This window comes from Numenius arquata, chromosome 28, assembly GCF_964106895.1.
Source record: "Numenius arquata chromosome 28, bNumArq3.hap1.1, whole genome shotgun sequence".
Classification (NCBI taxonomy): Eukaryota; Metazoa; Chordata; class Aves; order Charadriiformes; family Scolopacidae; genus Numenius; species Numenius arquata.
The window spans coordinates 2,214,147-2,240,066 of record NC_133603.1 but is presented as its reverse complement, the minus strand read 5'-3'; the positions used below and the strand labels follow the sequence as shown (position 1 = coordinate 2,240,066).

At 58.1% G+C, this 25,920-nt stretch overlaps 3 protein-coding genes across 3 annotated transcripts; all 3 read left to right on the top strand.

Moving 5' to 3' along the window:
- The first annotated feature begins 1,210 nt into the window (after positions 1-1,210).
- LOC141476106 (C-type lectin domain family 2 member D5-like) lies at positions 1,211-5,336 on the top strand. The gene is made up of 6 exons (XM_074164708.1): positions 1,211-1,520; positions 1,924-2,019; positions 2,119-2,303; positions 2,605-2,705; positions 2,885-2,992; positions 5,156-5,336. Exons 1-6 carry the CDS (start codon positions 1,211-1,213, stop codon positions 5,334-5,336), a joined length of 981 nt encoding a protein of 326 aa, XP_074020809.1.
- A 9,323-nt stretch (positions 5,337-14,659) lies between these two features.
- On the top strand, positions 14,660-16,287 carry LOC141476105 (C-type lectin domain family 2 member B-like). Its single transcript, XM_074164707.1, is given in 5 exon segments — positions 14,660-14,812; positions 15,225-15,312; positions 15,412-15,596; positions 15,897-15,997; positions 16,176-16,287. Coding segments are annotated over 5 exon segments (639 nt in total).
- A 1,138-nt stretch (positions 16,288-17,425) lies between these two features.
- LOC141476104 (C-type lectin domain family 2 member D-like) lies at positions 17,426-24,907 on the top strand. Its single transcript, XM_074164705.1, has 6 exons — positions 17,426-17,512; positions 23,286-23,445; positions 23,835-23,930; positions 24,030-24,214; positions 24,516-24,616; positions 24,796-24,907. The coding sequence occupies exons 1-6, from the start codon at positions 17,426-17,428 to the stop codon at positions 24,905-24,907; spliced, it is 741 nt and encodes a 246-aa protein (XP_074020806.1).
- Positions 24,908-25,920: the final 1,013 nt, after the last annotated feature.

The following is a 25,920-nucleotide window of genomic DNA, read 5'->3' as shown; positions in this document are numbered from 1 at the left end:
CTGCCTCCCCCGCCAGTCCTCCTCCTGACTGGGCCACCGCTCCGGTGGGCGGGGCTGTGCCAGGGGTATAAATACCGGCTCCTCCCTCAGCCCCTTCACAGCGCCGGGGGAAGCGGTTGTGTGTGTTGGGGGGGATGCTCGGTCCATCCGTGGGGCAGGTAAGGTCTGTCCGCGGGCGCTGCTGGGGCCCGGCCCCTGGGTGCGGGGCTGTGGGGAAGGGATCCCGTCGAACTAGCGCTCCCCGTGCCCCCCCGCCATTGCCCGCCTCCCTCCCTCCCTCCGGGGCCAGGGGGGCAGCGGCCCCCTCCCCCTGCCCGCTGTGCCCTCGGTGGGTTTTGGGGTCTGCGGGTTCCGGAGGAGCCTGTGTCCGGCTGCGGGGGGGCCCCAGCCCCCGTAGGGCCCCGCTACTGCCCGGAGCTCTGCCTCTGGCCCCGGGGCTCCCTCGGGCTGCGCTGGGTTCCTGGGAGGGGCTGATCCCGCCGGGGCTTTCCCGGGCGGGGGGGGATCAGCTCCGGGACCCCCCTGCACAGTCCCGGTCTCTCTGCCGGCGCTGGGGCTCCCGTGCTCTGACTCGGGAGGAGAGGGAGACGTTGCGCGGAGGAGCCGGTTCTGTATTTGCCGGCAGGGAGCCGGCTTCTCATTCATAAACCACCGGAGTTGTTTGTTTCCCGTGGCGGAGGGGGGGGTGCGGGCTGGGGGAGCTGCTTTGCCCAGCCCTTGGCGGAGCCCTGGAGGGAGCAGCCCGGTGCCCTTGTGCAGACTGAGCCTCTCTGCCCGCTCTCCCGGGCCGGGCTTTGGCATTTCCCTGCCGGGATGGAGAGCCGGTGCTCCAGCAGCTGCTGGGAGCTGGGGTTTCTGCCTTGGCTGGTGGAGCCCGGGGTGCGGGGCTGGGCTAGAGGAGTTGGACTGGAGTGAAATGGAAAAAGGTGTTTCTCTGCCTCCCTCCTTTTGCCTCCCTGCCGGGCGCGCTGGTCTTTCTTTTTTTTTTGGCTCCCTGCCGGGCGTGCTGGTCCTTCTTTTTTTTTTGGCCTCCTGGTGTGGTGTCACCGTGTTTTGTGGGGAGGGTGGTGGCTGGTGGCCGAGGGCTAATCGCTGAGCTCCCTGAGGCTGCGTTTGGCTCCCCAGTTGCTGGGGACAGCCTGCAGCGTCCCCCATGTGAGCAGAGACAGGGCAGCGCTGCGCAGGCATTGACTTCCTGAGGTGTGATGAAATGTGTCTGTCCTACGGGCTGCTCTGCGAAAGCTGGGCCTGGTGCCAGCAACCAGAACTAGTCACGCTGATCAGTGAAGCACACACTCTGCCATCTCCTAGCACAGCAATAAGAGCAGAGGTGGAAAAGCTGAATTCTGGTTCTCTTGAGCAAAATGATTTCCCTTTCCAGGGTGCCATGGGGGAGAGGAACGGTTTCCGCTCCAGCAATGGGAGCCTGGAGGTGCCCCTGAGTCCCCCTGAGGGAGGAGCACCCCCCCACCCAGAAGTGCCTGGGGCTGCAGGCAGAAGAATGCCCATAAGATTTCCTGGTGGGTGTAGGGTCCCCCCCTGTGGCCTGTTGGGAGGGGACAGTGTCCCTGTGGCAGTGTCACCCCGTGAGGACTGGGGCTGGCAAGTGTGAGGCTTCTTCCAGCTGTCTGGAAATTTCTTTGTATTCTACTGGGTCCTCGTTGCGAGGGGAGGGGGGGCATAGCAGCCCCCCCATCTCTGTCTGGCAGCTCTCCTGCTGCGGGCTGTCCCCCAGCTGGGAATGGCCCCATGGCAGTTCCTGTGCCCAGAGGGGGGACTGAGAAGCTGCAGCTGAGTGTCTGGCGGGGGGGTAAAAGGGTCTGGGGGTTCCTTCTGTGTTCCCTGGGCAGCTGGTGGTGGGGGTGGCAGGGATGGGATGGAGACAGCACTGTCCTCACCCTGAGTGGCTCATTTTCCCTCCAGGCAAGTGGCACAGGCTCCATCCAGTGTGGGTCCTGGTAGTGGCCGTGCTGGTGGCTCTGGTCCTGGCTCTGGCCGCGGCTGTTGCTGTACTCTCAGGTAAGGGAGGAGCGGCTGCCTCCTTCCCTGCCCCACGCAGCTGTGTCCCCTGGTCCCTGTGGAGCCCAATCCTCTGCCCTTCTGTCCTTCCCTCTCCAGCAGGAAGACATGGAGGGGATCCAGCTGTGCCTGCGGCTCTGGTGCTGGCGTGTCCTGATGGCTGGGTCGGGTACCGCAATGTCTGCTACTACCTCTCGAGGGACCAGGGGAGCTGGGAGTGGAGCCAGGAGCAGTGCTCCTCGCGTGGGGCCTCGCTGGCCGTGCTGAGGAGGGAGTGGGAAATGGTGAGTGAGGGGCTGTTGTGGGTGCGTGGGGGTTTGGGGGCCGTTCCTGTGTTGGGTGCAGAACCTGGGGTGGGAGCAGAGCTGTGTCAGAGCAAGACCAAGAGCGCTGGCTGGGCTGGTGAGCTCCTGGAGCTTGTTGGAGAAGGTGTGGGGTGGGAGCTGCTGCCATCCCAGGGCCCGTGGTAGCCGTGTGGGGCCAGGGCTGCCTGCAAGGCTGGTGGGACCAGTGTGAGGCTGGGACAGGGACTGGTGTGGGGCTGGCAGCATCTCCTGACTGTTGGCTTCTCTTTTTCCTGCCCAGGAGTTTCTCTTACGCCTGAAGGGCAACATCGATTACTGGATTGGGCTGCGGAGACGGGGCGAGCGCCTGGAGTGGGTGGACGGCAGCAGCTTCAACCAGACGTGAGTCCCGTTGGGAGCTGGGGCTGTGGGGAGACCATCCTGCGGTGGGACGGGCAGGGTCCTGGAGGGAGGTGTCTGCTGGGGCTGTCCCTTTCCAGGCAGCCCTTGTCCCCTCCTGCTGCTCGAGGGGAGAACCGTGACCCCCACGGTACCAGTGGTGTCTGTGCTGCTTGTTGCAGGATCCCAGTGGTGGGCGAAGAACCTTGTCTGTTCCTGAATGACCACGATCTCCTGAGTGCCCGCTGCTTGCAGACACGGCCTTATCTCTGCAGCAAACCTATGCTCCAGTGAGAACCACTTGACAGAAGTGGTGGAGAAAGGCCCTTCCCCATGGTGGGGACTCCCAGCTTCACCTCTTCCAGCAGCACAGGGTGGTGCAGGGATGTCCTTCCCTCAGCTGCTGCTCTGGTTGCTCCTGGTCTCAGCAGAAACTCGCTGCCAGCTCTCAGGAGATGAACCTGCAGGTCAGGAGATGTGGTGGGAGCTGCCGTGTGCCTGCCTGGGCTGGGACCTCATCCATGGAACTGGTTTCTTTCTCCTCTGGGACCATCCCAGAACTCTTCTTGCTTGTGCCACATTGTCCTAGTTTGAGGTAGAACAGAACCAACCTTTGCTTCACTAACTTTATTTCTCAGCTAATCCTCTTCTGCTCTCTGAAATCATCAGCGTATTGTGTTCATGCCAAGGACTGGGGTGCAGAGAGGCTCTTGCTTGTATTTACTGCTGTCACAACCAAGGGAACTGTTCTGTGCCCCGCTGGAGGGTGGGAAGCAGCAGAGCGTAGAGGGGTCACTGCTGTGGGGAGGAGCGGACAGGATGGGGCCCCCAAGAGTGACCAAGGGGGTGTTCCATCCCATCTGCCCCACACTCAGTATAAAAGCTGAGGGATCAAAGGGTCATCTCTTTGCTTGATGGGTGACATCTGAGGAGGACCCTGTCTGTTCATCTGCTGTTAATCCCGATCCCTGCATTTCTGACTCCAGATTGGAAATCTAGTTTCCGTCCATGGCTGAGTCCAGTCTGGGACTTCCCCAGTGCCTGCCGGTGACGTGACTGTCATCCTGGGAGCTTGATAGGGTTTTGTATATATTGTATCTATGTCATTATTTTCATCTTTATTTTTATTTTAATAGTAATTCTTCATTAAAGTAGTTTAGTTCATTCTAAGTTTCAGAATCTCGTTATCTCTTTCTCCTCCCCCTCTCTCCTCTTTTGCGGGGTGGGGAAGGGCCTTCTGTTGGTCTGGTTTTGGTAAATTAGGCCGAAACCACGACAGCAGGGCAGAGTAGCCCCAGAGCCAGCGGGTGAAGTGGCCCTTGATGGGCCTCCATGAGAGTTAAAATGGAAAGGGAGATACTATTGCTGGTTTTTGTTCAGTTTTAATCAAGCTTCATGAATTCCCCTGCGTGTTTCTCTCCTGCTGGAGGCAGCCCTGTCCCCTCCCCTCCTGGCCCCCGGGGCCCCTTCCAATCCTGGCTTTGGGAATGTTGGAGGACTTGGGTCTGGTTTTGGTAAATTAGGCTGAAACCGCAACGGATTTATTGGCGCCCAACGTGGGGCACAACGGCTGTGGTCTGATAAGATTGCCTGAATAGTTTGAATTCCAGCTTGCTCAGGGAGAACCGACAGCTTACATCATGTCGTACCTACAGAATATCGTATATGGTGTTTTTAGAGAGCTTTGTATGAAGTTCATTGACGCAGTGGTGTTAAACTGGCCGAATATATTGAAAGGTTTATTTGTTTTTTGTGTGTGGATGCGGTGGCTCAAGCGTGCTGTATTCGTGTGGATGTGCCTCCAGATGTATAATGTGGTCAGTTGGATTGCTATGGTACCTGCATTGCTCCGATGCTGGGACAGTGGAGCTAATTCCATAGACTTAGATGGCAGAGAAGCCAACCAGCTGGGAAATCTGGCCAAAGAGGGAGGTATTGATAAAGCGATTGGGAATAAGGCAGACGTTCTCAGTCTCTGGAGGCGACTGTTATCAGCTGTAAAGAGCAGATATCACTTTAAGGATGATATGGCTTGCTGTCCAAGGCAATGGACCAGCACGGAGAAAGGTATTAAATACCTGAGAGAACTGGCTGTTCGAGAGGTGACTTATGGCGATTGGCAAGCGACTATAAATCCTGATGAAATGCCGTGTCAACGACCTTTGTTTAAAAGGTTTGTGCAGAGTGCACCATCAGTGTATTCCCACACTTTGTCAAGGATGGTCTGGGGAGCATCTGATACTGATACACCAACTGTAAATGAGGTGGCTGATAGGGTGCGGCAGTATGAAGATAGTCTCTCCTGTCCCATCGGTGTTGCAGCAATAGAAAACCTGACTAAGAAAGTGGCTGAACAAACTGAGAAGATGGCTGAACAGAATAAGACACACAATGAGACAATGGACAAAATGACCAAGGCAATTTTTCACAAACTGCTTGAAAAACTTGCTGAGATTGGGAGAGAATCTTACGGAGGTGCAGCCCGGACCCGAGGTGCAGCCCGGACCCGAGGTGCAGCCCGGACCCGAGGTGCAGCCCGGACCCGAGGTGCAGCCCGGACCCGAGGTGCAGCCCGGACCCGAGGTGCAGCCCGGACCCGAGGTGCAGCCCTTCAGAAAAAACGCCCTCCTATGAGACCAACCAAAGGGAAACAGGACTCACTCCGAGGTTTCCTGGGGCTTTGCCTCTGCAATTATGGAGAGGACATGAGGAGATGGGATAAAAAACCTACTTCAGCCCTACAGTCACGAGTGCTTGAGTTGCAAGGTAAAGCAAACAGAAGAAAGGATGGGTACATGAATATGGCTGCTCCAGTTCAGAATATGCATTGCCCCTGTCCAGCCAGGAACTCTCCTTGCAATTGGAGATGCTCTCCTCAGCATTAGGGTTGCCCTGCCTCCAGCCAGGAGGAGGAGAGGGATAACCGAGTTTATTGGACTGTGTGGATTCGATGGCCTGGCACATTAGAGCCACGAAAGTATAGAGCCCTGGTGGACGCTGGTGCACAGTGTACCCTAATGCCATCGAATCATGGACAGAATCGGTCACTATTGCAGGAGTGACAGGAGGATCTCAAGAACTGACTCTACTGGAGGCCGAAGTGAGCTTGAAAAAGAATAAATGGGAAAAGCATCCTATTGTGACTGGCCCAGATGCTCCGTGCGTCCTTGGCATAGACTACCTCAAGAGAGGGTATTTCAAAGACCCGAAAGGGTATTGCTGGGCTTTTGGTATAGCAGCTGTAGAGACTGAGGGTGTTACACAGCTGTCTACCTTACCTGGCCTTTCAGATGACCCTTCTGTGGTAGGATTGCTGAAGGTTGAAGAACAGCAGGTACCACTTGCTACTTCCACGGTGCATTGACGACAGTATCGCACTAACCGAGATTCTTTGATTCCCGTTCAGAACCTGATTCGTCGGCTGGAGACCCAAGGAGTGATCAGCAAGACTCGCTCACCCTTTAACAGCCCGATATGGCCAGTGCGCAAGTCTGATGGTGGTTGGCGGCTAACAGTGGACTATCGTGGCCTGAATGAAGTCACAGCCCCGCTGGGCGCTGCTGTGCCAGACATGCTAGAACTGCAATATGAACTAGAGTTGAAGGCAGCCAAGTGGTATGCTACAGTTGACATTGCTAATGCCTTTTTCTCTATTCCTTTAGCAGCAGAGTGCAGGCCACAGTTTGCTTTCACCTGGAGGGGTGTCCAGTATACCCGGAATCGACAGCCCCAGGGGTGGAAACACAGCCCTACTATTTGTCATGGACTGATCCAGACTGCACTGGAGAAGGGTGGAGCTCCAGAACACCTGCAAGACATTGATGACATCATTGTGTGGGGTAATACAGCAAAAGAAGTTTTCAAGAAAGGTAAGAAAGTAATTGAGATTCTTCTGAAAGCAGGTTTTGCTGTGAAAAGAGGTAAGGTCAAGGGACCTGCAAGAAACATCCAATTCTTGGGAATTAAATGGCGAGATGGCCGTCGCCAGATCCCAATGGAGGTGATTAACAAAATAACAGCTATGTCCCCACCTACTAACAAAAAGGAAACACGAGTCGCCTTAGGCGTTGTGGGTTTCTGGAGAATGCATATTCCAGGTTATAGTCAGATTGTGAAACCTCTCTATGAAGTGACTCGAAAGAAAAATGAGTTTGTGTGGGGTCCTGAGCAACGACAAGCCTTTGAACAAATTAAACCAGAGATTGTGTGTGCAGTAGCACTTGGACCAGTCCGAAAAGGACAGGACATTAAAAATGTGCTGTACACTGCAGCTGGAGATAATGGCCCTACCTGGAGCCTGTGGCAGAAAGGACCAGGGGAGACTCGAGGTCGACCCCTGGGATTTTGGAGCCGAGGCTATAAAGGCTCCGAGGCCAACTGTACTCCAACTGAGAAAGAAATCTTGGCAGCGTATGGAGGAGTTAGAGCTGCTTCAGAAGTAATTGGTACTGAAGTACAGCTCCTCCTGGCGCCCCGATTGCCAGTGTTGGGCTGGATGTTCAAAGGTAAAGTTCCTTCTACTCATCATGCCACCGATGCTACCTGGAGTAAGTGGGTTGCCTTGGTCACACAGCGAGCTCGAATAGGAAACCCAAATCGTCCAGGAATTGTAGAAGTGATCACAAACCGGCCCGAAGGTGGAGATTTCACAATGCCACCAGAGGAGGTGGTAACACGTGCTGAGGAAGCCCCGCCATATAATGAACTCTCAGATAATGAGAAACAGTATGTTTTGTTCCCTGATGGATCTTGTCGTATTGTAGGAAAGCATGGAAGATGGAAAGCTGCCGTATGGAGTCCCACACGACGAGTTGCAGAAGCTACTGAAGGCGAAGGTGAATCAAGTCAATTTGCAGAGGTAAAAGCTATCCAGCTGGCCCTAGACATTGCTGAGCGAGAAAAGTGGCCGATACTCCATCTTTATACTGACTCATGGATGGTGGCAAATGCCCTGTGGGGATGGTTAAAGCAGTGGAAGCAGAGCAACTGGCAGCACAAGGGTAAACCCATTTGGGCTGCTGAATTAGGGCGAGATATTACTGACCGGCCAGAGAAACTAGTCGTGAAAGTACGCCATGTAGATGCCCACGTACCTATGAGTCGAGCCACTGAGGAACATCGGAACAATCAGCAAGTGGACCGAGCAGCTAAGATTTTCCAGACAGATTTAGACTGGGAACATAAAGGTGAATTGTTCTTAGCTCGATGGGCCCATGACACTTCAGGTCATCAAGGAAGAGATGCAACGTACAAATGGGCTCGTGACCGAGGGGTGGATTTAACCATGGACGCTATTGCGCAGGTTATCCACGGCTGTGAAACATGCGCCGAAATCAAGCAAGCTAAAAGGTTAAAACCTTTGGGGCATGGAGGTCGATGGTTGAAATACAAGTGTGGGGAGGCTTGGCAAATGGACTATATCACACTCCCTCAAACCCGCCAGGGTAAGCGTTACGTGCTTACAATGGTGGAAGGAAGCACCGGATGGTTGGAAACCTATGCCGTGCCCCATGCCACTGCCCGGAATACCATCCTGGGCCTCGAAAAGCAAGTCTTGTGGCGACATGGTACTCCAGAAAGAATTGAGTCTGACAATGGAACTCATTTCAAAAACAATCTTATAAGTAGCTGGGCAAAAGAACATGGTATTGAGTGGATATAGCATATTCCCTATCATGCACCAGCTTCTGGAAAAATTGAACGATACAATGGATTGTTAAAAACTACCCTAAAAGCGATGGGTGGTGGATCCTTTAAAAATTGGGACAAGCACTTAGCTCAAGCTACTTGGTTAGTTAATACCAGGGGATCCATCAACCGAGGTGGTCCTGCTCAATCAGACCTTTTCCATATTGTAGAAGGGGATAAAGTCCCTGTGGTGCATGAAAGGAATACGCTAGGGAAAACCGTATGGGTTTTTCCTGCCTCGGGCAAAGGCAAACCCATTTGTGGGACTGTTTTTGCTCAAGGACCTGGATGTACTTGGTGGGTGATGCTGAAGAAGGGAGAAGTTCCATGTGTACCTCAAGGGAATTTGACCCTGGGTGAGAATACTTAATTCTGAGTATGATGTTAGTTGTTTCTAATACTAACAGTGTTCTGTAAGTGTTTTTCAGGATGACACTGCAATGATGAAGCCTAGCCGGATTGATCAAGTGGCGTCTAGTAAAACTTCTCTGAGATGGACATGTTACCCATGGGCACGAACCACAACGAATTTCACACTGTCTTTCCTACCCTGAGAACCTGATCTGCTGTGAAATGGACTTAGCTTTTGTATATACAGATAAATTATAACTGACTTACATAGATCTATCTATCTATGTATGTGTGTATAGATTTTAGAGATGATAGTAGTTGTAATCTAAGCATGATGCAAATGGTATGGAATAAGGGGTGGAACGTCCCGGTTTGAAGTAAAACTGAACCAATTTTCTGTTCTGTGCCTTTCCATCCTAGCTAGGCCTCCTCTAACTCTCTGAAATTAACGGCATATTGTGGAGAAAACTGCTCGTTCTCAGAATGGTAAGCCCAATGTTTGTGCTCCATGCCAAGGGATGGTGTGCAGGGAGGCCCTTGCTTATCCTTATTGCTATAACAACCAAGGTCATCCCATGTTGTTATTTGCCCCCTTAGAGGGTCGGAAGCGGAAAACAACGTAGAGGGGTCACATCAGTGGGGAGGAGTGGACAGGAGAGGTGACCCAAACCTGACCAACTGGGGTATTCCATCCCATCTGCCCCATGCTCAGGATAAAGGCTGAGGGATCAAAGGGTCAAGCCCCTTCCTGCGATGGCCAACGTCCAGAGAGGACTCCGTCTGTTCATCTGCGTTTGATCCCGATCCGTGTGTTCCTGACTCCAGAGCTGGAATCCAGTTCCCACTCACCACTGAGTCCAGTCTGGGACTTCCGCAGTGCCTGTCGGTGACGTGACTGTCATCCTGGGAGCTTGATAGGGTTTTGTATATATTGTATCTATTTCATTATTTTCTTCTTTATTTTTATTTTAATATTAATTCTTCATTAAAGTAGTTGAGTTCATTCTAAACTTCTAAATCTCGTTATCTCTTTCTCCTCCTCTCTCCTCTTTTGGGGGGGGGGGGGGGGAGAAGGGATGGGGGGGAAGGGCCATCTGTTGGTCTGGTTTTGGTAAATTAGGCCGAAACCACGACAGCAGGGCAGAGTAGCCCCAGAGCCAGGGGGTGAAGTGGCCCTTGTGGGGCCTCCATGAGAGTTAAAATGGAAATGGAGATACTATTGCTGGTTTTTGTTCAGTTTTAATAAAGCTTCATGAATTCCCCTGAGTGTTTCTCTCCTGCTGGAGGCAGCCCTGTCCCCTCCCCTCCTCGCCCCCGGGGCCACTTCCAATCCTGGCTGTGGGAATGTTGGAGGACACGGCTGGAAGGGGGCGGCTGCCCCCCGGCGTCTTCTCCCTCTCTCCCTGGCAGCGTGGGATGCCGGCGGTGGGAGGGGGGTGGCTGGAGCCCCTTCCCATCCTCTCCCGTGCTTTCCTGCCCATGGGGGGGCTTCCGGTGCCCCCCAAATCCTGACCCTTCGAGAAGGTGCTGCCGCAGGAGCTGCCCAAAAGCAGCCGTGGGCGTTGGGTGAGCTCACCTGGCCGTGTCCCGTGGCTGTGCGGGAGGGCCCCTTCCTTCCCGGTGCTCCCGTTCTGTCCCTCCTCCAGCGTCCCAGAAGCTCCGTCCTTCCCTGGGCGGGGGGTCGCCGGCACCGTCTCCCCTTCTCCTCGCAGCCCTTCTGCCTCCGTGCTGCTGCCGCAGCCGCCCCCTGGCTCAGCGGGGAGGAGGCGAAGAGTGAAACCCCCCCCCGTTTCCTCCAAACTATTTGGGACAATTCAGAGGCATTTGGGGATAATTCAAATACTTAAAGAGAATTCAGAGGCATTTGGGAGGAGTTCAGAGTTATTTTGGGAGGAAGTCAGAAGCATTTGGGGCAATTCAGAGGTATATTGGGAGAATTCAGAGGCGTTTGAGGAGGAACTGGGAGTTATTTGTGGGGAATCCAGAGGTATTTGGGGGTGGTTTAATTCTTGTGGGAGAATTCAGAGCCGTTTGGGGAGGAAAAGGAGGCTGTCGAAGGGGCGGCAGCAGCGGGCGCAGCCCCCGCTCCCCTCCCGGACACGGGGAGACCCGACCCGGAGGGGATGGAGCGGACCTGGTTGGGAACCGCGCCGGTGCCCCCCCTCCAGCGGGGCGCCTTGGGTGGGACCTGATTGAGAACCCCCCGCGCTCGCCTCCGCCGCTGGCAGCGCTTTCCCGGCCCCGGCGCCCAAAGAGCCCCGAAATGGGCTTCTTTGTTGCCGGCTCTGGGGAGAAGTTTCCTCCCCACGGAGCTCCCGCCCCTTGGCTTCCACATCGGAACCTTTTCTAGTTTACACCCATCGCCTAATTAGGAGACTGTCCTCAGCAGCGGCGGCTCCTCCTTTTCCTGATTGTATTCTCCCTTCCCATTAAAGGTCTGGTTCATTGGGCAATGACAGCTCCTGCTCAGCGAGGAGGGGGCTGAAGATGTGGAGGTGCGGGTCTGGCGTTATAAGGAGCCCAGTTCCCCTCAAGGACGCATAGAGTTTTATTTTCAGCAAGCTTTGTATCACCCAGCAACTTTGCAGCTTTAGCGGAACGCCCCGGTTTCCCGCCGTTCGGTTCCCTCGTGTCTTTGTGCTCTCTGCACCCCGCTCCAAGGCGCCTCTTGCCTTCCCCGGGGGTGTCGAGCCGGGCCGCGCCTCGCCCGCCCCCCGGGTGCGGGTTCCGGTGACCCGCAGCGGCGGCCGTCCCTCGGGGCAGCTCTTTTAGTGCCCCCCGCTTCGCCCCTCGCTCGGGGCAGCTCTTGCGGTGACACGGGCAGGCGCCAGCCCTCGGCGCAGCTCTAATCGCCGCCTCCCACTCATGTCCCTTCAGAAGGCAGAATGTACTTTTCAGAAGGTAAAACATATGGTAGAAGGGAGAATCTCGCATTAAGTCAAATAAAGAGCTGTACAAGGTCACAAGACCCTGAGGAATCAGACCCTGGGGAGAAGCAAGAAATGCCCCGCTAATGAATAGCCCCTCGGAGAAGAAGAGGCGGCCGATAAGAAGGAACATCCCACCGCAGGAAGCGCCGAAAAGAAGGAAGAGAGGGGTCGGGGCGACATCTCCCGGGCAGCAGAGAGAGTTTTACACACGAAGGCAGCCGTCCCTCCTTGGAGTCGTTTGAGTCGTGCACACCTTGGGTTGGGTTGGGTTCGCTCTCAACAATTTGCTAAAGGCCGGGAGACGCCCCCGGGTTTAGTGTGTGTAGAGACGTTGGGGGATCTTCTTCGGGACCCAGATGGGCGCTGCTGCTTCCCGGGAGACACCCCCTCGCTCTCCTCTAGGATGCCCCCTGAACCATTGGAAGAAGTTCGGAGGGGATGCCAGGACCAAAAAGACATTAATACAAAATTAGACTCAACGGTGGCCGCGAGAGAAATTGGCAGAGGGTGAAAATTGGCCTGAAACCCGATCTTTCCAATACGATACTTCCTTGGAATTGGTGTTGTTTCGTCGGAGAACTGAAAAACGGGATGAAATACCTTCTGTGGATATTTTCTTTGCTTCAGGAAATGATTGGGATGTTCGGAAAACAAACCTGTGGTCCGGTGGATTGTGACCATCGAAACGGAAGAGAAGCGTTAAGTGAGAGAGAGAGTAAAGGCGAAAATCTTGTTGAAACGGTTATAAATCCCAAGAAGCGGGATTGGCAGATTTGATATCGGCGTCTGCAGAGCGGGAAAAGGAGCCCGCTTTGGGACAACAGCCCCTCCCCGTCCCTCGGGGCAGCTCTTTCAGCGATGGAGGCAGCAGCCCCCCTAACCCCCCCGGGCGGCACCGATTCCCAGCCCCCCCTTCCCTCGGGGCAGCTCTTTGGGTCGCTCCCGGCAGCGCCCAGCCCTGGGTTCAGCTCCCATCGCCGCCCCACAACCCCCCTTCCCCTCGCTGCTCCCCGACGCCTCGCCCCGGGGCTCCCCCACGCCAACCCCCCCCTCCCGCCGGGGCCAAAACCAGCCTTTTTCTCCTCAAAAAACCCCCAACCCCTAGCCCTAAGGGATCTTAAAAAAACCCGACAGAAGGGATGGGCAGAGCTGGGTTCTCCTGGTGAGGGATATGTGTTGATTAGCGTCAATAGGCAAGTTTTAATTAGGAAAAAAATGACTTGGGGTTATAAAACAGCGGGTTATAATATGATGACTTCGGGTTACGAACCATCCATCCCCCCGGCTGCGCCCCGTTCATCTTCCTCTCGCTTCCTGCGCCTCGCAGCCAGCCCCGCCCTGCGGCACCAGTTGAGGTAGTCTCCCTTAATGGGGTGTACTATAATTAGTCCGATTGCACTTTGCACTATTCAGTTTTGTGCATAAGAATGTCCCGGCCAAAGTGAGGCACCTGGAGGCGGTTTCCCAGGGGCTTTTATGGAGAATCATCAACCGGTTTGTGGGTGAAGGGACCCGCAAAGCCCCTGGAGTCCAGCCCCCTGCCCCGGGCAGGGACATCTCCGAGCAGAGCAGGTCGCCCAGAGCCCCGTCCAACCTGCCCGGGGATGTTTCCAGGGACGGGCCATCTCCCCCCTCTCCGGGCAACCTGGGCCGGGGTCTCCCCACCCCCAGCGGAAAAACACTTCTTCCTCAGCCCCACTCCCAATCTCAGCCCGTTTTAGCACTTTGGGGCTTCCAGCCGCCAAAGCACGTCACTAATGGCCAACTCCCGCCCTGACAGTGACCAGTGACCGCTGAACCCGGCAAGGAAACCTCTTTTCCCCTTCTCGGGGGCTCCCCATAGCCCGTGCCCGGACGCGCTGCCCCGGGGGGGGATGTGTCCCACAAAATGGAAAGGGGGGGATTGAAGGGGGGGAGGGAGGGGTGTTTCTTAAAGGCAGCGCTCCGATTGGCTGCCTCCCCCGCCAGTCTTTGCTATTGCGCGCTGATTGGTTTTAAACCCGGCGGCCGGTGCCTGCGCCCGCAGAGAGCGGCGGCTGCGCGTGGTTTCGTGCGGGGACAGGTAGGGGCTGGGCCCGTTTCCATATTCCCCCCGCCCCCCCCGGACAGCGAGGGATAGGGGTCCCCCTGATTCCCCCAATCCCAGCAGTGCCCAGAGAGGGACTAAGGATCCCCGGGTTCTCCCCCAACCCAGAGAGAGCCCGGGGACTCCCGCTTCCTCTCCCGACCTCTCCGGAGCCCGTCCTGGCGGGGTGCGCGTTCCCCGCCCCCCCCTCTCCACGAGGTGCGCGTTCCCCGTCCCTCCGTCCCTTCGCGTCCCGGGGGCTGAGCGTTCCCCCCCCCCCGCCCTCTGCGGGTTGGGCGTCCCCGGTCCCGGCGTGGTGCGCGTTCCCCGCCCTCCCCCCACTCGGGTCCCGTCCCGTCCCGGGTTGGGAGTTCCCCGCCCCCGTCCCGGGGACTGAGCGTTCCTTGCTCCGCTCCCGTCCCGGCGGGGTGCGTGTTCTCCCTCCCCCCCCCCCCCCACCTCCACGAGTTGCGCGTTCCCCGCCCCCCCTGTCCCGCCCCGTCCCGGCGGGATGCGCGTTCCCCGCCCCCCCTGTCTCCCGCCCCTTCCCGTCCCTGCGTCCCGGCGGGGTGCGTGTGCCACCGGCTTCCTCCCCCCAAACCCCTCTGCCGTCCCCGTATCCGTTCTGCCTCATCTGCTTCCTCCCTCCCGGACCCGCTCTCCTTTGCTCAGACCCCGGTGACCGTCCCCAGCCTGGCCGGGAGGGGGCTGGCTCTGATGGGCTCCAGGGGCCGCTCCCTGAGCTCCCGGAGGCCTCGTTTGTTGCCCGACTTGCTGGGGACAGGCTGCAGTGTCCCGGGGGGAGCAGGGACAGGGTGTCGCTGGGTGTCCCTGTGGGGTGACAGGCTTTGGCAGCAGTTGTGATCCCTTGGGCGCAAGGTCCTGCTTGTTGTGAGCCAAGGGATTTCCCTTTCCAGGGCGCCATGGGGGAGAGGAACGGTTTCTGCTCCAGGGATGGGAACGTGGAGGAGCCCCTGAGTCCCCCTGAGGGAGGAGCGTCCCCCCACCCAGAGGTGCCTGGGGCTACAGGCAGAAGGATTCACAGAAGAGTCCTGGGTGAGTGCAGGGTCCCCCCTGTGGGGACGGGACAGTGTCCCCATGGCTGTGTCACCTCAAGAGGACTGGGGCTGGCAAGTGTGAGGCTTCTTCCAGCTGTCTGGGAAAGGCCTCGTATTCTGCTCGGTCCTCACTGGCTGTAGCAGCCCCCCCATCTCTGTCTGTCTGGCAGCTGTCCTGCTGCAGGCTGTCCCCCAGTGTGTGTGGGGTGACAGCCTTGTCCCTGCTCTGTGTGACTGTCCCTTGCTGCCAGCTGGGAACGGCCCCATGGCAGTTCCTGTGCCCGGGGAGGGGACTGAGAAGCTGCAGCTGAGTGGGGGGGGTAAAAGGGTCTGTGGGGTCCCTGCCATGTTTCCTGAGCAGCTGGTGGTGGGGTTGGGAGGGGGACAGCACCATCCTCACCCTGAGTGACTCTTTCCCCCTCCAGACAAGCTGTATCCACATCATCTGTGGTTCCTGGTGGTGGCTGTGCTGTTGGCTCTGGTCCTGGCTCTGGCCGCGGCTGTTGCTGTACTCTCAGGTAAGGGAGGAGCAGCTGCCTCCTTCCCTGCCCCACGCAGCTGTGTCCCCTGGTCCCTGCGGAGCCCAATCCTCTGCCCTTCTGCCCTTCCCTCTCCAGCAGGAAGACATGGAGGGGATCCAGCTGTGCCTGTGGCTCCGGTGCTGGCGTGTCCTGATGGCTGGGTCGGGTACCGCAATGTCTGCTACTACCTCTCAAGGGACCAGGGGAGCTGAGAGTGGAGCCAGGAGCAGTGCTCCTCGCGTGGGGCCTCGCTGGCCGTGCTGAGGAGGGAGTGGGAAATGGTGAGTGAGGGGCTGTTGTGGGTGCGTGGGGGTTTGGGGGGGTTCCTGTGTTGGGTGCAGAGCCCGGGGTGGGAGCAGAGCTGTGTCAGAGCAGGACCAAGAGCGCTGGCCGGGCTGGTGAGCTTCTGGAGCTTGTTGGAGCAGGCGTGGGGTGGGAGCTGCTGCCAACGCAGGGCCAGTGGTAGCCGTGTGGGGCCAGGGCTGCCTGCAAGGCTGGTGGGACCAGTGTGAAGCTGGGACAGGGACTGGTGTGGGGCTGGCAGCATCTCCTGACTGTTGGCTTCTCTCTTTCCTGCCCAGGAGTTTCTCTTACGCCTGAAGGGCAACATCGATTACTGGATTGGGCTGCGGAGACAGGGCGAGCGCCTGGAGTGGGTGGACGGCAGCAGCTTCAACCAGACGTGAGTCCCGTTGGGAGCTGGGGCTGTGGGGAGACCATCCTGCGGTGGGACGGGCAGGGTCCTGGAGGGAGGTGTCTGCTGGGGCTGTCCCTTGCAGGCAGCCCTTGTCCCCTCCTGCTGCTCGAGGGGACAACCGTGACCCCCACGGTACCAGTGGTGTCTGTGCTGCTTGTTGCAGGATCCCAGTGGTGGGCGAAGAACCTTGTCTGTTCCTGAATGACCACGATCTCCTGAGTGCCTGCTGCTTGCAGACACGGCCTTATCTCTGCAGCAAACCTATGCTCCAGTGAGAACCACTTGACAGAAGTGTTGGAGAAAGGCCCTTCCCCATGGTGGGGACTCCCAGCTTCACCTCTTCCAGCAGCACAGGGTGGTGCAGGGATGTCCTTCCCTCAGCTGCTGCTCTGGTTGCTCCTGGTCTCAGCAGAAACTCGCTGCCAGCTCTCAGGAGATGAACCTGCAGGTCTGGAGATGTGGTGGGAGCTGCCGTGTGCCCTCCTGGGCTGGGACCTCATCCATGGAACTGGTTTCTTTCTCCTCTGGGACCAATGTTAAAGAAGCACCTGCCCAAGCATTCACCTACACACATGCACTTACTCCCAATTGAGTTTCCTCCTCCTTCAGGCTTGACCCTCAGTGTCCTGCAGCAGAGTCTCAGGTGTGAGATTTTATGAAGTAATTATTTCATTAGAAGGTCCAGCAGCACAAACAGTGCAGTCCACAGGGGGCCTCAACAAAGAAATCCCTGGGCAATGATACCCTTTTGGTCTCTCCACACTCTCTCAGGGTGAGATCCAGCGCTTTCCCTGCTAAAAGAGGAACCAATGCTCTCCCATCTGCTAGGAAAAGGGCTGAGAGGAATAGAGCTTTCAGCAGATCCAGCTACTCCTGCTGAGTAGAGCGAGGGTAGCAGCACAAACACCACCGAATTACAATCCCGAGTAGTTTATTCTCTAGTTTATTCAGGGCAGAGGGGCCACAGAGCCAGGGGGTGAAGTGGCCCTTGTGGGGCTCCCATGAGAGGGAGAGTCCGGGTCACACTGATATTTTTATATACTGAATTGTTTTGTTAAAACCTGGTGAATGCCTGTGCAGGGCAGAGGGGACACAGTGCTGAAGTGGCCCTTGTGCTGCACCCATGAGAGACTCTGAACCACGCTCAATCTTTTTTATTTCTATTTGTCTTGTTCATTAAAATACGATTAATTCCCCCGGGTGATTCTCTCCTGCTGGAGGCAGCCCTGTCCCCTCCCCTCCTCGCCCCCGGGGCCACTTTCCATCCTGGCTTTGGGAACGTTGGAGGACACGGCTGGGAGGGGGCGGCTGCCCCCCGGCATCTTCTCCCTCTCTCCCTGGCAGCGTGGGTTGCCGGCGGTGGGAGGGGGGTGGCTGGAGCCCCTTCCTATCCTCTCCCGTGCTTTCCTGCCCATGGGGGGGCTTCCGGTGCCCCCCAAATCCTGGTCCTTCGAGAAGGTGCTGCCGCAGGAGCTGCCCAAAAGCAGCCGTGGGCGTTGGGTGAGCTCACCTGGCCGTGTCCCGTGGCTGTGCGGGAGGGCCCCTTCCTTCCCGGTGCTCCCGTTCTGTCCCTCCTCCAGCGTCCCAGAAGCTCCGTCCTTCCCTGGGCTGGGGGTCGCCAGCACCGTCTCCCCTTCTCCTCGCAGCCCTTCTGCCTCCGCGCTGCTGCCGCAGCCGCCCCCTGGCTCAGCGGGGAGGAGGCGAAGAGTGAACCTCCCCCCCCCCCGTTTCCTCCAAACTATTTGGGACAATTCAGAGGTATTTGGGCATAATTCGAATACTGGAAAGGATTCAGAGGCATTTGCGAGGAATGGAGAGAATTTTTTTTTTTTTTGGAGAATTCAGAGGCATTTGGGAGGAGTTCAGAGTTACTTTGGGAGGAAGTCAGAAGCACTTGGGGCAATTCAGAGGTATATTGGGAGAATTCAGAGGCGTTTGAGGAGAACCTGGGAGTTATTTGGGGAGAATCCAGAGGTATTTGGGGGCGGTTTAATTCTTGTAGGAGAATTCAGAGCCGTTTGGGGAGGAAAAGGAGGCTGTTGAAGGGGCGGCAGCAGCGGGCGCAGCCCCCGCTCCCCTCCCGGACACGGGGAGACCCGACCCGGAGGGGGTGGAGCGGACCTGGTTGGGAACCGCGCCGGTGCCCCCCCTCCAGCGAGGCGCCTTGGGTGGGACCTGATTGAGAACCCCCCGCGCTCGCCTCCGCCGCTGGCAGCGCTTTCCCGGCCCCGGCGCCCAAAGAGCCCCGAAATGGGCTTCTTTGGTGCCGGCGCTGGGGGGAAACTCCACGGAGCTCCCGCGCCTTGGCTTCGGCATCGGAACCTTTTCTAGTTTACACCCATCGCCTAATTAGGAGACTGTCCTCAGCAGCGGCGGCTCCTCCTCGTCCTGATTGTATTCTCCCTTCCGATTAAAGGTCTGGTTCATGGAGAAATGACAGCTCCTGCTCAGCGAGGAGGGGGCTGAAGATGTGGAGGTGCGGGTCTGGCGTTATAAGGAGCCCAGTTCCCCTCAAGGACGCATAGGTTTTTATTTTCAGCAAGCTTTGTATCACCCAGCAACTTTGCAGCTTTAGCGGAACGCCCCGGTTTTCCGCCGTTCGGTTCCCTCGTGTCTTTGTGCTCTCTGCACCCCGCTCCAAGGCGCCTCTTGCCTTCCCCGGGGGTGTCGAGCCGGGCCGCGCCTCGCCCGCCCCCCGGGTGCGGGTTCCAGTGACCCGCAGCGGCGGCCGTCCCTCGGGGCAGCTCTTTTAGTGCCCCCCGCTTCGCCCCTCGCTCGGGGCAGCTCTTGCGGTGACACGGGCAGGGGCCAGCCCTCGGCGCAGCTCTAATCGCCGCCTCCCACTCATGTCCCTTCAGAAGGCAGAATGTACTTTTCAGAAGGTAAAACCTATGGTAGAAGGGAGAATCTCGCATTAAGTCAAATAAAGAGCTGTACAAGGTCACGAGACCCTGAGGAATCAGACCCTGGGGAGAAGCAAGAAATGCCCCGCTAATGAATAGCCCCTCGGAGAAGAAGAGGAGGCCGATAAGAAGGAACATCCCACCGCAGGAGGCGCCGAAACCCGCGGGAAACCAGAGAGCTGCCGGGTGAGGCATAAAGTCAACCCGAATTTGCGGGACCCGGGGGAAAGGGAAAGGTGGCGGTGGGAGATCGCGACCCCCAACTCGAGGGGAGACCGAACTGGGCACCGAATTGCACTCCTCCCCCCACCGTCCTGGAGCCTGGGCACATCAATCCATAGGATCATAGGAGGGTTGGAGTTGGAAGGGACCTTAAAGATCATCGAGTTCCAACCCCCCAGTCCAACCTCCAACTAAAGGACCTCGGAGCTTTAAATGAAAGCGAGAGACTGTACTAACCGAGAGAAATCGTTAAGATAAGGTGCTAACCACTAATCACAATTAAGGGGCGTATTTCTGTGCTCGGAAGGGCAGGAATATCCCTCAGGGTTTAGAAGGCGGGGTGCTGGCTTTGTGGATCCCCCCCGAGCACCCACCTCTGCAGAAATGAACTCAAGAGAGAAAACCTCTGCTCTGGGTGTCTATTGGCGTCTGCACAGCGGGTAAAGGACCCCGCTTTGGGACAAGAGTTTCCGGCCACCCAGGGGGGACTGCGGTGACAGCCTGGCCCCGATGGTCCCGCCGCCCCCCCCCCCCCCGCCACGGGGAGCAGCGACCCGACTGGACTCCAGCGCGCACCCCCCTTTGGATGGGGGGCTCCATCGGCTCCTCTCCTGCAGCCGGGCGGGGAGCGACACAGCGCTGCGACGCCACCGAAGAGGGGGATTTTCTTGGCGAAAAGGAGGAAGAGAGGGGTCGGGGCGACATCTCCCGGGCAGCAGAGAGAGTTTTACACACGAAGGCAGCCGTCCCTCCTTGGAGTCGTTTGAGTCGTGCACACCTTGGGTTGGGTTGGGTTCGCTCTCAACAATTTGCTAAAGGCCGGGAGACGCCCCCGGGTTTAGTGTGTGTAGAGACGTTGGGGGATCTTCTTCGGGACCCAGATGGGCGCTGCTGCTTCCCGGGAGACACCCCCTCGCTCTCCTCTAGGATGCCCCCTGAACCATTGGAAGAAGTTCGGAGGGGATGCCAGGACCAAAAAGACATTAATACAAAATTAGACTCAACGGTGGCCGCGAGAGAAATTGGCAGAGGGTGAAAATTGGCCTGAAACCCGATCTTTCAAATACGATACTTCCTTGGAATTGATGTTGTTTCGTCGGAGAACTGGAAAACGGGATGAAATACCTTCTGTGGATATTTTCTTTGGTTCAGGAAATGATTGGGATGTTCGGGAAAAACAAACCTGTGGTCCGGTGGATTGTGCCCATCGAAACGGAAGAGAAGCGTTAAGTGAGAGAGAGAGTAAAGGCGAAAACCTTGTTGAAACGGTTATAAATCCCAAGAAGCGGGATTGGCAGATTTGATATCGGCGTCTGCAGAGCGGGAAAAGGAGCCCGCTTTGGGACAACAGCCCCTCCCGGTCCCTCGGGGCAGCTCTTACAGCGATGGAGGCAGCAGCCCCCCTAACCCCCCCGGGCGGCACCGATTCCCAGCCCCCCCTTCCCTCGGGGCAGCTCTTTGGGTCGCTCCCGGCAGCGCCCAGCCCTGGGTTCAGCTCCCATCGCCGCCCCACAACCCCCCTTCCCCTCGCTGCTCCCCGACGCCTCCCCCCGGGGGTCCCCCACGCCAATCCCCCCCCCCCTCACGGCGGGGCCAAAACCGGCCTTTTTCTCCTCAAAAAACCCCCAACCCCTAGCCCTAAGGGATCTTAAAAAAACCCGACAGAAGGGATGGGCAGAGCTGGGTTCTCCTGGTGAGGGATATGAGTTGATTAGCGTCAATAGGCAAGTTTTAATGAGGAAAAAAATGACTTGGGGTTATAAAAGAGCGGGTTATAACATGATGACTGCGGGTTACGAACCATCCATCCCCCCGGCTGCGCCCCGTTCATCTTCCTCTCGCTTCCTGCGCCTCGCAGCCAGCCCCGCCCTGCGGCACCAGTTGAGGTAGTCTCCCTTAATGGGGTGTACTATAATTAGTCCGACTGCCTTGGCAAGACTGAGGTGACAAGAGAGGACTGCGGTGAGAAGAGAGGACTGGGTGTGACAAGACCGCATTAAAATGCCCCCCGGTCCTCAAGTGCCCGCGATCGCTCACCGCCAAGCCCCGCTGCAGCAGGCGGCAGCCGAGGAGGCCGTTCTTCCTCCTGAATCCTCCCTCCCTGAGCTCCCACCCAGGGAGGGACCGGCCGCGGGGAGCAGGCTCCAGCCCCAGGGATGCGACGGGCAGAGGTAAGAAGTTTGCCTTATCCAGGGAAAAGATTTATTTATGTGCATAAGAATGTCCCGGCCAAAGTGAGGCACCTGGAGGCGGTTTCCCAGGGGGTTTTATGGAGAATCATCAACTGGTTTGTGAGTGAAGGGACCCGCAAAGCCCCTGGAGTCCAGCCCCCTGCCCCGGGCAGGGACATCTCCAAGCAGAGCAGGTCGCCCAGAGCCCCGTCCAACCTGCCCGGGGGTGTTTCCAGGGACGGGCCATCTCCCCCCTCTCCGGGCAACCTGGGCCGGGGTCTCCCCACCCCCAGCGGAAAAACACTTCTTCCTCAGCCCCACTCCCAATCTCAGCCCGTTTTAGCACTTTGGGGCTTCCAGCCGCCAAAGCACGTCACTAATGGCCAACTCCCGCCCTGACAGTGACCAGCGACCGCTGAACCCGGCAAGGAAACCTCTTTTCCCCTTCTCGGGGGCTCCCCATAGCCCGTGCCCGGACGCGCTGCCCCGGGGGGGGGGGGGGGGGTCCCACAAAGTGCGAAGGGAGGGGGATTAAAGGGGAGGGGAGTGGGGGTGGGGGGTGTCTCTAAAGGCAGCGCTTCGATTGGCTGCCTCCCCCGCCAGTCCTCCTCCTGACTGGGCGGAGCGGTGGGCGGGGCTTGCACAGGGTATAAATACCGGGGACGGGGGGGAGGGCGTGTGTGGGGTTGCTCGGTCCATCCGTGGGGCAGGTAAGGTCTGTCCGCGGGCGCTGCTGGGGCCCGGCCCCTGGGTGCGGGGCTGTGGGGAAGGGATCCCGTCGAACTCGTGGGGCTCCCCGTGCCCCCCCGCCATTGCCCGCCTCCCTCTCTTCCTCCGGGGCCGGGGGGGCAGCGGCCCCCTCCCCCTGCCCGCTGTGCCCTCGGTGGGTTTTGGGGTCTGCGGGGTCCGGAGGAGCCTGTGTCCGGCTGCGGGGGGGCCCCAGCCCCCGAAGGGCCCCGCTGTTGCTCGGATCCCCCGCTCTGAGCTGGGGCTCCCCCGCTGCCTCTGGCCCCGGGGCTCCCTCGGGCTGCGCTGGGTTCCTGGGAGGGGCTGATCCCGCCGGGGCTTTCCCGGGCGGGGGGGGATCAGCTCCGGGACCCCCCTGCACAGTCCCGGTCTCTCTGCCGGCGCTGGGGCTCCCGTGCTCTGACTCGGGAGGAGAGGGGGACGTTGCGCGGAGGAGCCGGTTCTGTATTTGCCGGCAGGGAGCCGGCTTCTCATTCATAAACCACCGGAGTTGTTTGTTTCCCGTGGCGGAGGGGGGTGCGGGCTGGGGGAGCTGCTTTGCCCAGCCCTTGGCGGAGCCCTGGAGGGAGCAGCCCGGTGCCCTTGTGCAGACTGAGCCTCTCTGCCCGCTCTCCCGGGCCGGGCTTTGGCATTTCCCTGCCGGGATGGAGAGCCGGTGCTCCAGCAGCTGCTGGGAGCTGGGGTTTCTGCCTTGGCTGGTGGAGCCCGGGGTGCGGGGCTGGGCTAGAGGAGTTGGACTGGAGTGAAATGGAAAAAGGTGTTTCTCTGCCTCCCTCCTTTTGCCTCCCTGCCGGGCGCGCTGGTCCTTCTTTTTTTTTTTGGCTCCCTGCCGGGCGCGCTGGTCCTTCTTTTTTTTTTGGCTCCCTGCCGGGCGCGCTGGTCCTTCTTTTTTTTTTGGCCTCCTGGTGTGGTGTCACGGTGTTTTGTGGGGAGGGTGGTGGCTGGTGGCCGAGGGCTAATCGCTGAGCTCCCTGAGGCTGCGTTTGTCTCCCCAGTTGCTGGGAACAGCCTGCAGCGTCCCCCATGTGAGCAGGGACAGGGCAGCGCTGCGCAGGCATCGACTTCCTGAGGTGTGATGAAATGTGTCTGTCCTACGGGCTGCTCTGCAAAAGCTGGGCCTGGTGCCAGCAACCAGAATTAGTCACGCTGATCAGTGAAGCACACACTCTGCCATCTCCTAGCACAGCAATAAGAGCAGAGGTGGAAAAGCTGAATTCTGGTTCTCTTCAGCAAAATGATTTCCCTTTCCAGGGTGCCATGGGGGAGAGGAACGGTTTCCGCTCCAGCAATGGGAGCCTGGAGGTGCCCCTGAGTCCCCCTGAGGGAGGAGTGTCCCCCCACCCAGGGGTGCTTGGGGCTGCAGGCAGAAGAATGCCCATAAGATTTCCTGGTGAGTGTAGGGTCCCCCCCTGTGGCCTGTTGGGAGGGGGCAGTGTCACCCCATGAGGACTGGGGCTGGCAAGTGTGAGGCTTCTTCCAGCTGTCTGGAAATTTCTTTGTATTCTACTGGGTCCTCGTTGCGAGGGGAGGGGGGGCATAGCAGCCCCCCCATCACTGTCTGGCAGCTCTCCTGCTGTGGGCTGTCCCCCAGCTGGGAATGGCCCCATGGCAGTTCCTGTGCCCAGAGAGGGGACTGAGAAGCTGCAGCTGAGTGTCTGGCGGGGGGGTAAAAGGGTCTGGGGGTTCCTTCTGTGTTCCCTGGGCAGCTGGTGGTGGGGGTGGCAGGGATGGGATGGAGACAGCACTGTCCTCACCCCGAGTGGCTCATTTCCCCTCCAGGCAAGTGGCACAGGCTCCATCCAGTGTGGGTCCTGGTGCTGGCTGTGCTGGTGGCTCTGGTCCTGGCTCTGGCCGCGGCTGTTGCTGTACTCTCAGGTAAGGGAGGAGCGGCTGCCTCCTTCTCTGCCCCACACAGCTGTGTCCCCTGGTCCCTGTGGAGCCCAATCCTCTGCCCTTCTGCCCTTCCCTCTCCAGCAGGAAGACATGGAGGGGATCCAGCTGTGCCTGTGGCTCCGGTGCTGGCGTGTCCTGATGGCTGGGTCGGGTACCGCAATGTCTGCTACTACCTCTCAAGGGACCAGGGGAGCTGGGAGTGGAGCCAGGAGCAGTGCTCCTCGCGTGGGGCCTCGCTGGCCGTGCTCAGGAGGGAGTGGGAAATGGTGAGTGAGGGGCTGTTGTGGGTGCGTGGGGGTTTGGGGGCCGTTCCTGTGTTGGGTGCAGAGCCTGGGGTGGGAGCAGAGCTGTGTCAGAGCAAGACCAAGAGCGCTGGCTGGGCTGGTGAGCTCCTGGAGCTTGTTGGAGAAGGTGTGGGGTGGGAGCTGCTGCCATCCCAGGGCCCGTGGTAGCCGTGTGGGGCCAGGGCTACCTGCAAGTCTGGTGGGACCAGTGTGAGGCTGGGACAGGGACTGGTGTGGGGCTGGCAGCATCTCCTGACTGTTGGCTTCTCTCTTTCTTGCCCAGGAGTTTCTCTTACGCCTGAAGGGCAACATCGATTACTGGATTGGGCTGCAGAGACGGGGCGAGCGCCTGGAGTGGGTGGATGGCAGCAGCTTCAACCAGACGTGAGTCCCGTTGGGAGCTGGGGCTGTGGGGAGACCATCCTGCGGTGGGACGGGCAGGGTCCTGGTGGGAGGTGTCTGCTGGGGCTGTCCCTTTGCAGGCAGCCCTTGTCCCCTCCTGCTGCTCGAGGGGAGAACCGTGACCCCCATGGTACCAGTGGTGTCTGTGCTGCTTGTTGCAGGATCCCAGTGGTGGGCGAAGAACCTTGTCTGTTCCTGAATGACCACGATCTCCTGAGTGCCCGCTGCTTGCAGACACGGCCTTATCTCTGCAGCAAACCTATGCTCCAGTGAGAACCACTTGACAGAAGTGTTGGATAAAGGCCCTTCCCCATGGTGGGGACTCCCAGCTTCACCTCTTCCAGCAGCACAGGGTGGTGCAGGGATGTCCTTCCCTCAGCTGCTGCTCTGGTTGCTCCTGGTCTCAGCAGAAACTTGCTGCCAGCTCTCAGGAGATGAACCTGCAGGTCTGGAGATGTGGTGGGAGCTGCCGTGTGCCCTCCTGGGCTGGGACCTCATCCATGGAACTGGTTTCTTTCTCCTCTGGGACCGTCCCAGAACTCTTCTTGCTTGTGCCACATTGTCCTAGTTTGAGGTAGAACAGAACCAACCTTTGCTTCACTAACTTTATTTCTCAGCTAATCCTCTTCTGCTCTCTGAAATCATCAGCGTATTGTGTTCATGCCAAGGACTGGGGTGCAGAGAGGCTCTTGCTTGTATTTACTGCTGTAACAACCAAGGGAACTGTTCTGTGCCCCGCTGGAGGGTGGGAAGCAGCAGAGCGTAGAGGGGTCGCTGCTGTGGGGAGGAGCTGACAGGATGGGGCCCCCAAGAGTGACCAAGGGGGTGTTCCATCCCATCTGCCCCACACTCAGTATAAAAGCTGAGGGATCAAAGGGTCATCTCTTTGCTTGATGGGTGACATCTGAGGAGGACCCTGTCTGTTCATCTGCCGTTAATCCCGATCCCTGCATTTCTGACTCCAGATTGGAAATCTAGTTCCCGTCCATGGCTGAGTCCAGTCTGGGACTTCCCCAGTGCCTGCCGGTGACGTGACTGTCATCCTGGGAGCTTGATAGGGTTTTGTATATATTGTATCTATGTCATTATTTTCTTCTTTATTTTTATTTTAATATTAATTCTTCATTAAAGTAGTTTAGTTCATTCTAAGTTTCAGAATCTCGTTATCTCTTTCTCCTCCCCCTCTCTCCTCTTTTGCGGGGTGGGGAAGGGCCTTCTGTTGGTCTGGTTTTGGTAAATTAGGCCGAAACCACGACAGCAGGGCAGAGTAGCCCCAGAGCCAGGGG